This window comes from Taudactylus pleione, unplaced genomic scaffold (assembly GCF_031769625.1).
Source record: "Taudactylus pleione unplaced genomic scaffold, aTauple2 ptg000016l, whole genome shotgun sequence".
Lineage (NCBI taxonomy): Eukaryota > Metazoa > Chordata > Amphibia > Anura > Myobatrachidae > Taudactylus > Taudactylus pleione.
In genome coordinates this window covers 27278515-27290774 of record NW_028284418.1, presented here as the reverse complement: position 1 = coordinate 27290774, position 12260 = coordinate 27278515, and the positions used below count along the sequence as shown (strand labels likewise).

The window sequence follows — 12260 nt, the reverse complement described above, 5'->3', positions numbered from 1 at the left end:
TCTGCATATGTCCCAGTGTCTTCTAGTCGCCTGCAATCTATGTGCTGATACACCAGTATTGATCAGGAGTTAATGAGAATGTGTACATGCCAACCTCTTGGAGCAATGTCATAGTCCATCACCATCACAGAAATACCACAAGAAACAAGGGCAGGAACCATGAAGCCATTCTCGTCTTTACTGGAAAAACAATGACAACAGTAATATGATATAAATTCTGTGATGCAAATCATGTCAAGCGCCTGTCATGCACTGAGCGGCCATGGGCACAATGAGGCAAATTACACCATTATGTCACACCAGCCTCTTTTCATTTTTGCCCTCCATATTTCCTGAACGACAGACGTGAAAAGTATGCAAAGCATGAGCTTATGACTATAAATACGCTTTGCTGGAAGCAGAAATGAATGGAATATTCACAGCTAAGTACACTTTAAATTACATTTAGGATCCCATACAATTTACCACTTATCTCTACATAAAATAAACTACACATAAAAATAGCATACTTACACCCATAGGGGTATATTTACTAAAGTGAGAGTTTGTAGAAGTGGAGATGTTGCCCATAGCAACCAATCTGATTGCTATTGGCAACATCTCCACTTCTAAGAACTCTCACTTTAGTAAATATACCCCATAGCCTGATGTACAGTGTATGCATGGCAAGATGCATCCATACCTAGCTAAGCGTCAGCAGCATATGTGCCAGGTTTATGGAAAAGCAGGCACACTCCCACATACATTTACATACAACAAGGTCATAAGCATAAGAGTGTTCTAACAATGTTGTTATTAGCGATAATTGCATTCAACATTAGGTTTTATTTAATAAAAAAATATCTCCTATGATGCAGCAGATACAACATCCCTTCTCCTGTAGCAATGAAAGTAGCAAATAAATTATTTTTAAAATACTCACAAAAAAATAAATCATATAATTTCTGCTCTATCAAAGAAGACAGCCACTATCAGCTACAGAGGTCAATTCACAACCAGTCAATAACACGTGTATATCCAGAGCTGACTCTTGTCATCAATATCAGCATGTACAGTATTTCACCAGCAGTCAGTTGATGATACTGCTACTGACAGTCGTATATACACGTCTCTGCAGGGACGGACTGGGGCTGTAGATCAGCCCTGTGGCCCTGAGTCAGACCCGGACGCTCTGAAAGAGCGCTCGCTCTGAATCAGGGCATTTTTTTCTGAATCCTGGCCGCTCGCATAGTTGTGGGTGACCACCCACAGCTATTGCGAGTGGCCAGGTGATGGTCGCGATGGTCTCGACCATCGGGGCTTGCGGTAGGGTCTCGTTCCCGCAAGCCCCAGTGAGCTTCTGGCTCTTAATAGAGCCGGAAGCTCACCACTGACATCACTCGTGATGTCAGTGGGGCCGCGCCCAAATGGCAGGTGTTCCGTTGGGAACGCCTCCGTTTGGCCAGCCACCCCCCCGCCTGCCTCCAAAACGGTGCGAGCTGTCGATCAAAATCGACAGCCGTCCCCTTTTGGTGCGAAACCCGGAGCGACGGAGCGCCCGTCGCTAGCCGGGTCTCTCGCATGCGCACGTCGGAGCCGGCTCCGGAGTGCACATGCACAGTGGTATGCGCTCGCGAGCGGGTCTGAATCAGGCCCTGTGTGCGCACCATACGTGCGCTCGCTCGCGAAGGGGGCTTGCCGCGAGTCACGAGGGCCTGGCCCCACAGGCACGCCCCTGTCTCTTCTCGACCGAGCACAGCGCACTGGCCAAACACTGCCGCCACCCCTTCAGTCTCCCTGACCTCACATAGTGAATCTGTAGGCAGGGGGTGGATGGCAGGGACACTTCTCGAACCAGCCCTTAGGCTATTGGCCCTTCTGGCACTTGCCAGAAGTGCCCGATGGCTATTCCGGCCCTGCGGGTCTGATCGTGAAGTTGACCTTAGTGTATTTGGTGTACTTAAGACAGCCCCTTCTCCCGCCTATTCATTTGCAAGCAGATGCAATTGTCAGACACAAGTAAATCTACATCCAGGGGTATGTGTGCAGCTTTTTGTTGGCATGCGCAGTGAAAATTTGTGGATTTTATCCTATGCACATAGGGGTACATCCAACTCCATTTCAGGCCCATTGCGTGTTATTGGGTGTGGTATTTTAGGTCAACATACATCATGTCTATACTGATGACATTTCGACATGATAGAATGTCGACTTATTGTCCCTGGTGGCTCAGCAGTCACCTGGTCACAGTGGCTCCAGCGTCTTCTTCCGGTTTCCAGGGGCCCTGTGATGTGTAGTCACAGCGCAGACGTCTGAGGAGCGGCATTCGGTAAGTATTCTGTCGCTAACCTTAATCCCTAACCATAACCCTCTCCCGAGTGCCTTACCCTAACCCCAACCCCCCTGCAGCCTAACCCTAACCTTCTCCAGCAGGCAACACTCCAAGTGACACCTAATCCTAATCGTTAGCATCCTGGGAATGTCAGCATTTCACATGGAGACATTTCAGATGTCAACATTGCAAGCATATTAAAATGGTGCCTGTCAACACATTGGACCATGAATGTCGACATGGTCAGTTGGTGTCACAGGGTTTATACAAGCCGTCACTATCCTGCATGTTTAAGGCCCGAAATTTTAAAGGGCAAACACATGGGGTGTTTTGACATTAAATGCATTGCCATTTTAAATTTTGAGTTTAAAGACACAGCGGTGGTTTTTACAAGAGCTACTTGTAAATAAACCCCCCACACACAGGAACCATCCTTTCGCCTACTCAACAGCATACAAAAACCCTAAGTGATAAACCAAAAGATCTCAAATTTTGATTGATGAATCCAGACGATCTTCTTCCATTCTTAAGTATTCTAGTAGTGCTCCATGGCCCAGACAAGCCTCTTTTTCATTGCTGCGGATCAGCTGTAATTTCGTAAACCCATTACTTGCTCAATGAAAAAGGCTTTTTCTATAACTCTGACACATACTTACTTACTTTCCTGGAACCTGCAGGAGATTCCAGATTTTTCAAGGAGTCCCCTGAGTTCCCAGAAGAGTAGGTAGTCCTTCCACATCCTGCCCACTTCCTATTGGAATCATGGTCTATGGGGGAGGGAGGGGGCAGGGCCAATATGATGCTATTATATAATAAATTTGATCGAGACTGCCATTTCCCGAATGACCCGGCAGTTGGAAGGTATTCATCACTGCTCTGTGATTAGGAAAAGGGGCAATTGGAAAGCACAGGAGGGGGATAAAGGGAGGCCTAGCTTTTCTCTGTGCTGGCCATGCCGTGGGGGGTGGCCACATCACCTCTGTGTCACAGGCATACACCTATAGTACATGGCGTAACAATGCCCCCTGTCCTGATCCTCTCACATAGAATATTGGGAAGTATGAGTTTTCTTATGCAGCCCATGTACCATTTTAGTTGTCTTTTCCTGAACTTCTATTTTATTAATGTCTTTTGAAGCTATGGCCTCCAGAACTGTAAATAGTACTTAAAGCGAGATCTTACCACTGACCTATAAAATTGAAAACAACTTCATCCTACTTAACCAAACATTCTACTGGTCTCTTCCACTATGTGACTACACTGCTTCCTTACCTGGGGTTAAATTGAGACGGAACAAGGCGGATCTGCGTTCTGTCAGTTCCATTTGGAGTTGGAACCAGTTCCACTTCCTTCGGGACACCTTACTCGGCCAGTCAGCACTGACTCAGCCCGGCGCCCCTGGGAGGCTCCATTTGCTGGACGCCCGCTGAGATTTTGTTATTTTGATCTCTTCCCCGCAGCGGCAGCTGGAGGCTGGAGCTCACTCCTGAGCTCCGGCAGCCCCCACGGACACTATGGGAGAGACGTCATAACATGACATTTCTCTCCAATAGTTCAGCAGAGCAGTCGGACCAGACGATAGCTGACGCAAGAGCAGGGCTTAAAGTAAGTATTGTATTTGTATTTTTAATAGTATTTTTGTTTGTGTAACAGTACTAAATGGCGCTCTGTGCTTGGGTGCATGATGTCATTGCAGAGGGAGGGGCCATCAACACTGATAAGCGCAGCACTGATTGGAATGTCCTGAGGACGCTCCAATCAGTGGCGCAGAGCGCCTGCCAAGAGCATCTAAAAGGCGCCACAGCAGTGATTCTGCAAGGGAGAAGCCATGGGACGTTAATGGTTCTTCTGAGAACAGTGGGCCTGATTCAGAGCCGGACGCTCTGACCAGAGCGCTCGCTCTGAATCAGGGCCCTCCTACCTAAACTTGGAGCGGCCTCCTGGCCGCTTGCATAGCTGTGGGTGACCACCCACAGCTTATGCGAGCGGCCAAAAAGACCATCGCGACCATCGAGCTTGCGACGAGACCCTGCGGTAGTCTCGCTGCCGCAAGCCCAGGAGTGCTTTTGGCTCTATCAGAGCCAAAAGCACTCCCACTGACATCACTAGTGATGTCAGTGGGGCCGGACCCAGACAGTAGGCGTTCCCATGGGAACGCCTCTGTCTGGGCAGCAACGCCCCTGGCACGCCCACCAAAGGGGGCGTGCTGTCACTCACCATCGACAGCACGCCCCCTTTGGTGCGGGTCTCGCGCATGCGCACGACAGAGCTCCCTCCGTCGTGCACATGCGCACTAGGGCACCATGGACCCGCTTGCGAGCGCTCAGCGCTCGCGAGCGGGTCTGAATCAGGCCCAGAACCTGTTCCCAGGATGCTGGAGTAGCTTCATAAGAGTATTCCTTAAATTTTGCTATGGGGCCCATCAATGCATTGTATTTCGCCCTGCCAGTGAGCCTACTCCATAGGAACACCATGGTTATGCCAACTTCTCCCATCAGCCAGAGCAAGCTTCTACTTCATGGACGCAGCACTTTCACAGACGCAGAGATCTAGGTGCTCCAGCACAAACACAATGGTACATGGCATCAAAAAGGATTTCTGCTCTGCACCTTGGACATTTTGCACTTCATAAATGCAGGAAACAAAAGGAAACGATAGAAAATCTATAAACATGTTGTTTCTCCAGCACTGCCCCAACTTCATTCATGTATCGCATCACCATACTGTAGTATGGTGACCGCCATTCATGAAGCAGGAGAAAAGTAAAAGGTCACAGACACGGTAATGATTCACCTTTTCAGGTGTAATCATTTCCCTAAGATGCAAAGGAGCAGAAAAAGCACTCACCCATGGCTGTTAGTAATCCCCAGTGATGGCTCCGCCCCCCGGCCCATAGCCGCCTGCATCCCACACTGAGCTTCACCCGCCTCCGGAGTCTCCCGGGCCCCGCAGTGTCTAAGTACAGAGCCATTGCCGCTGGCTGGACGTTAGGGTCCCGGCCGGACGTTCGGGGTCCTGCCAAAGAGAGAGGAGGGGCCGCTTTCCTTCCTCCCCTCTCATCTATAGTGCTATTGACTAGTCCCGCCCCCAGCCACAGACTTACTGCTCCAAAGTTACAAACTGTGCTGAAGTGCTGGGGGGGCACTGGGCTGAGCCTGAGGGGTCTATTTATCAAAAAGTGAAAAGTGTGGAGAAGTGAACCAGTGGAGAAGTTGCCCGTAGCAACCAATCAGCAAGTAACATTTCTCAAGTACAGTCTATAAAATAATAGGTAGGAGCTGATTGGTTGCTATGGGCAACTTCTCCACTGGGCCATTTCCACCCCCTTTCCACTGCTTGATAATTAAACACCACAGTGACGTGAATGGGCCAGCTCCCCCTCCAGCCTTAGCACTGCAGTCGGAGTCCTGTTGCCTTGAACGGCCCAGCCGAAGGGGGAGGAGGCCGTCAGAAGTGGTTTCTCTTTCAGCCCCTCCCCTCTCCTGCTTAAATTCCGTCCCTCCATTCCCGGCTTCTTTCCATCATACCAATCATAGTGCGGCTGCGCTGGCTGATGTTATTGGGCGCCGGGGATGTGACATGGTCACGTCGCAATCTCGTGACCGTCCCCGGCGCCTTCTATGGGTGGAAGGAGCTGGAGGATCAGAGGAACAGAGGCAGCCATTTCCCTGCACAGCAGTAAAACTAGCAAAAAAAAAGTTTAACAAAGCTGTTTTTCTTGCATAATATACTGTATGTGCTTTATTTAGGATGCTGCTGCAGCAGCAGTGACCATTGCTGCATGATATATAGAGACTGTCTAGTCACTGCACCCTAGAGTTTCAGAATATTTTTCATAGCACCCCTAGGCCAAAATTTTCTTACTGAAAAATTCAGAGAAATACTAAGTAAACTGTGCTTATGATATTTTCAATAAGAAAGTTTTCGCCTAGGGGTGCTATGAAAAATATTCTGAAACTCTAGGGTGCATCCTTAGGGCCAGTTATGTGGTGAGACAGGTTTCACTTTTGTTTGTCCACAGATTTTCTGATTGGAACCCACAAGCACTGGTTTTGCCTATTACATTTACCATAAATAATTTTATTTATTTATGGTACCGATATCACCCTGTAAAGTTTACAGCAGCAGAGAGTATATAAGTAGAAGAGTGATGTGTTAGTGAAGGCAGGGCTGCATGTGACAGGGCCGGTGACAGGGTCGGACTGGCCCAAAGGGGTAACATGGGTACAAGGTAGGTTGTGACAGGGGCGGGGCCTGACGGTTTGCGTCATTAAGCCCCACCACCTTCATGGTAAATTGGCGCAAAATTAAATAGTGGGTGGGGCTAGATGACAACAGTCATGAATCGCATCATTAAGTCCTGCCCCCTACATGGGGACCTGCGATCGCCGAGGAAATTCTCCCCATTCTGCCCGCTTCACTAGGAAGTGGGCAGAAAGCGGGAGAAGTGCCTACCCTTCCGGGGGTGCGGGGGATTGAGCTTCCCGCGAATTCCGGGAGGGTAGGCTTGTATGGGGAAATCCCCAGTGTACCCCACTGCCTAGGGGCTTACTCCCCTCCTCTAGGGATCAGGATCCAGACTGTGTCCTTGAATTATATTTTATACGTATCTGATATTATACTGCAAAGGACTAGGGAGTATATTCTACAGTGTATTGCTGTTATTATTCTGGTACTTTATCATGTACTAGAAGTATTTATTATATATATTTATCAAGGGGCCCAGACCATGCACTCGGTAATGGTTCGCCAAGCTTCTAAACATGGGCCCCTACCACTGCATTCCCCCTCTAGGCCCTTCATGCCCCAGTCTGACACTGCGGGTGCGTGGTGCGAGGAATGGGGGGGCCCACTGCATATTTTTGCACCTGGGCTCACCGCTCTCTAGTTTCGCCACTGGACCCGGGATATGCCGGGTCACTTCAGACTGGTGCCCAAACCCCCACCGCCGCGCTGCCATATGTATTGCGAAGTGACTCGGCATATGCCGGGTCACTTCAGACGATGAGACGCAAGCTGAATAGGCTTAAGACTATATAAGAGTCCTTCATTTTTTGTAATTGTAGGATTTTGGTCAACTGTTGCTAGGTAGAGTAGTTGAGGGGTTTTATTTGGTTGGTTAGTTCTAGGGGTGAGCGGGTTCGGATTTCTGAAATCCGAACCCCCCCGAGCCCCCCCGATCCGAGTCCGATCCGAGTCAGGCTCGACTTTTCCCGCCTGACTCGGATCTGAAATCGAGGCAAAACGTCATCATCCCGCCTTCCGAGTCTCGCGGGTTTTGGATCCTATATAAGGTACCTGCGTCGGCGCCATTTTCTCACTCGGCTGTGGACAGTGAAGAGGGAGGGTGGGAGTTAGGGCTGTGTAGTGTAGTGTAGTGCTGCTGTTGTCCACTACTTCAAAGTCCATAGGGGCTGGCTGTGTTGTGCTGTGCTGCTGTTGTTAATAGGGGCTGTGTCCACTACTTCAAAGTCCATAGGGGCTGGCTGGACTGTGTTGTGCAGTCAGTTCTCCATAGGGGCTGTGTCCACTCCAAAGTCCTGTGCAGTGTCCCAGTCCTAAAGGAGTGCTGTAGTGTTGTCCAGGGGGTGCTCTGTCCATCAGGGGTGCTCCCCCCAAGTGCTAAAAAAATAATATATTTTCTGTGTTTGTGAATTGTGTGCGCAGTAGCCGCACGTGCATCAACAAAGTAGTGCCAAGCGTGCGCCTGTGTCATAAGTAAAGGGCCGGCTGGCTTGACCGTTAAAGGGTGCTGTAACCCCCGAAAGTACACTCCAGTCCAAACCAAAAAAAAATTATTTTCTGTGTTTGTGAATTGTGTGCGCAGTAGCCGCACGTGCATCAACAAAGTAGTGCCAAGCGTGCGCCTGTGTCATAAGTAAAGGGCCGGCTGGCTTGACCGTTAAGGGTGCTGTAACCCCCGAAAGTACACTCCAGTCCAAACCAAAAAAAAAATTATTTTCTGTGTTTGTGAATTGTGTGCGCAGTAGCCGCACGTGCATCAACAAAGTAGTGCCAAGCGTGCGCCTGTGTCATAAGTAAAGGGCCGGCTGGCTTGACCGTTAAGGGTGCTGTAACCCCCGAAAGTACACTCCAGTCCAAACCAAAAAAAAAATTATTTTCTGTGTTTGTGAATTGTGTGCGCAGTAGCCGCACGTGCATCAACAAAGTAGTGCCAAGCGTGCGCCTGTGTCATAAGTAAAGGGCCGGCTGGCTTGACCGTTAAGGGTGCTGTAACCCCCGAGAGTACACTCCAGTCCAAACCAAAAAAAAAATTATTTTCTGTGTTTGTGAATTGTGTGCGCAGTAGCCGCACGTGCATCAACAAAGTAGTGCCAAGCGTGCGCCTGTGTCATAAGTAAAGGGCCGGCTGGCTTGACCGTTAAGGGTGCTGTAACCCCCGAAAGTACACTCCAGTCCAAACCTAAAAAAAAATTATTTTCTGTGTTTGTGAATTGTGTGCGCAGTAGCCGCACGTGCATCAACAAAGTAGTGCCAAGCGTGCGCCTGTGTCATAAGTAAAGGGCCGGCTGGCTTGACCGTTAAAGGGTGCTGTAACCCCCAAAGTACACTCCAGTCCAAACCAAAAAAAAAATTATTTTCTGTGTTTGTGAATTGTGTGCGCAGTAGCCGCACGTGCATCAACAAAGTAGTGCCAAGAGTGCGCCTGTGTCATAAGTAAAGGGCCGGCTGGCTTGACCGTTAAAGGGTGCTGTAACCCCCAAAGTACACTCCAGTCCAAACCAAAAAAAAAATTATTTTCTGTGTTTAGCCGCACGTATATATCAAATCGATATAACATAAATGGAGGACCAAACTTTCTCCGATAAAAATAAAATAGAGAAAGATCAAGAACCACTTCCTCCTAGTGCTGAAGCTGCTGCCACTAGTCATGACATAGACGATAACATGCCATCAACGTCGTCTGCCAAGGCCGATGCCCAATGTCATAGTAGAGGGCACATACAATCCCAAATGGCAAAGTTCAGGAAAATGACCTTGAAAAAGACATTTAAATCAGCTGAAGAGAAACGTAAACTTGCCAATATGCCATTTACGACACGGAGTGGCAAGGAACGGCTAAGGTCGATCCCTAGTATGTTCATGACTAGTGGTTCAGCTTCACATGACGATGGAAGCCCTCCTCCCACTAAAAAAATCAAAAGAGTTAAGCTGGCAAAAGCACAGCGAAGAACTGTGCTTTCTAAGAAGATATCACAAATCCCCAAGGAGAGTCCAAGTGTGGTGGTGGTTGCGATGCCTGACCTTCCCAGCACTGGACGGGAAGAGGTGGCTCTTTCCACCATTTGCACGCCCCCTGCAAGTGCTGAAAGGAGCACCCACAGTCCACTTGCTGATATGCAAATTGAAGATGTCACTGTTGAAGTACAACAGGATGAGGATACTGGTGTAGCTGGCGCTGAGGAGGAAGTTGGCGAGGAGGATTCTGATGGTGATGTGGTTTGTTTAAATCAGGCTCCGGGGGAGACAGTTGTTGTCCGTGGGATGAAAAAGCCCATCACGGTCATGCCTGGGCAGAAGACCAAACATTCCACCTCTTTGGTCTGGCAATATTTCTATCCAAATCCGGACAACAACTGTCTTGCCATATGTACCATATGTAAAGGTGAAATAAGTAGGGGTAGGGACGTCAACCACCTAGGAACATCCTCCCTTATACGGCACCTGCAGCGCGTTCATAAAAAGTTACTGTCAAGTTCAGAAACTTTGGCTAAGACCGTAAGCAGTCCAGGGACACCTAAATCCCGTTGTCCTGTTGTATCCAAGCGCCTGCAAACCACACCGTCAACTCCCTCCTCGTCAATTTCCTCCTTAGTCAGGATCGGAAGTAGTCCTGCAGGCCATGTCACTGGCATGACTGACTCTCCTATCCGGGATTCCTCTGGAGGATCCTGCATTGCTACGCCTACTGCTGCCGCTGCTGCTGTTGCTGCTGCTGGGAGTCGTTCATCATCCCAGAGAGGAAGTAGGAACACCACTACTTTTACTAAACAATTGACCCTCCAACAGTCCTTAGCGAGGAGGATGAAGTACGACAGCAGTCATCCTGAAGCAAAACGTATAACTGAGGCCTTGACTGCTATGTTGGTGTTAGACGTGCGTCCGGTATCCGCCATTAGTGCAGTGGGATTTAGACAATTGATGGAGGTAGTGTGTCCCCGGTTCCAAATCCCGTCTAGATTCCACTTCACTAGGCAGGCGATACCGAGACTGTACAGAAACGTCAGAAAAAGTGTCCTCAGTGTCCTGAAAAATGCCGTTGTACACAATGTCCACTTAACCACGGACATGTGGACAAGTGGAACAGGGCAGACTAAGGACTATATGACTGTGACAGCCCACTGGGTAGATGTATCACCTTACGCAGCAACAGCAGCAGCGTCACCAGTAGCAGCATCTCAGAAACGCCAGCTCGTTACAAGGCAGGCTACGCTGTGTATCACCGGTTTCAGTAAGAGGCACACCGCCGACAACCTCTTAGAGAAACTGAGGGAAATCATCGCCCAGTGGCTTACCCCACTTAGACTCTCCTGGGGATTTGTGATATCTGACAACGCCACCAATATTGTGCGGGCATTACATCTGGGCAAATTCCAGCACGTCCCATGTTTTGCTCACACAATAAACTTGGTGGTGCAGAATTTTCTGAAAAGCGACAGGGGCGTGCAGGAGACGCTTTGGGTGGCCCGAAAAATTTCTGGCCACTTTCGCCATTCAGCGACTGCGTGCCGAAGACTGGAGCGCCAGCAAACACTCTTGAACCTGCCCCGCCATCACCTGAAGCAAGAGGTTGTGACGCGGTGGAACTCAACCCTCTATATGCTTCAGAGGATGGAGGAGCAGCAAAAGGCCATACAAGCCTATACATCCACCTATGACATAGGCAAAGGAGGGGGTATGCACCTGACTCAAGCGCAGTGGAGAATGATTTCCGTGTTGTGCAAGGTTCTCCAGCCCTTCGAACTTGCCACACGTGAAGTCAGTTCAGACACAGCCAGCTTGAGTCAGGTCATTCCCCTCATCAGGCTTTTGCAGAAGCAGCTGGAGAAAGTGAAGGAGGAGCTAAGACGGAGCGATTCCGCTCGGCATGTGGGACTTGTGGATGAAGCCCTTCATTCGCTTTGCCAGGATTCCAGGGTGGTCAATCTGTTGAAATCAGACCACTACATTTTGGCCACCGTGCTTGATCCTAGGTTTAAAGCCTATGTGGTGTCTCTCTTTCCGGCTGACACAAGCCTGCAGAGGTGCAAAGACCTGCTGGTGAACACACTGTCAGCTGAAGCGGAACGTGACACGTCAACGGCTCCTTCTTCATTTTCTCCCGCAACTGGGGCTGCCAGGAAAAAACTTAGGTATCCTAAGCAACCCGCTGGCGGTGATGCAGGGCAGGCAGGACCAAGTTTGGACATCTGGTCCGGACTGAAGGACCTGGCAACAATTTCTGACATGTCTACTGTCACTGCATATGATACTGTCACCATTGACAGAATGGTGGAGGATTACATCGGTGACAGCATCCAAGTAGGCATGTCAGACAGTCCATACCTGTACTGGCAGGAAAAAGAGGCAATTTGGAGGCCCCTGTACAAGCTGGCTCTATTTTACCTGAGTTGCCCCCCCTCCAGTGTGTACTCCGAAAGAGTGTTTAGTGCAGCCGGGAACCTTGTCAGCGAAAGGCGTAGGAGGTTGCTTCTACAGAATGTGGAGAAGATGATGTTCATCAAAATGAATTATCAGCTCTTCCAGGGAGACCAGCCTCCAGAAGGTACAGAGGGACCTGTGGTGGTGGATTCAAGTGGGGACGAGTTAATACTTTGTGAGGATGAGGATGTACACACTGAAGAGGGTGAGGAATCGGTGGATGAGGAGGATGAGGATGACATCTTGCCTCCGTAGAGCCAGTTTGTGCAGGGACACATTAATTGCC

The 12260-nt window shown here is 49.3% G+C and overlaps 1 protein-coding gene across 1 annotated transcript in view; it reads right to left on the bottom strand.

Annotated features, from left to right (window-relative positions):
- Positions 1-12260, bottom strand: part of AFMID (arylformamidase) — a 69199-nt gene that overhangs the window by 43438 nt on the left and 13501 nt on the right. Inside the window, exon 5 of the mRNA XM_088473350.1 lies at positions 95-180. Within this exon, the coding sequence (XP_088329476.1) occupies positions 95-180 (86 nt within the window). The remainder of the gene's footprint in view (positions 1-94; positions 181-12260) is intronic.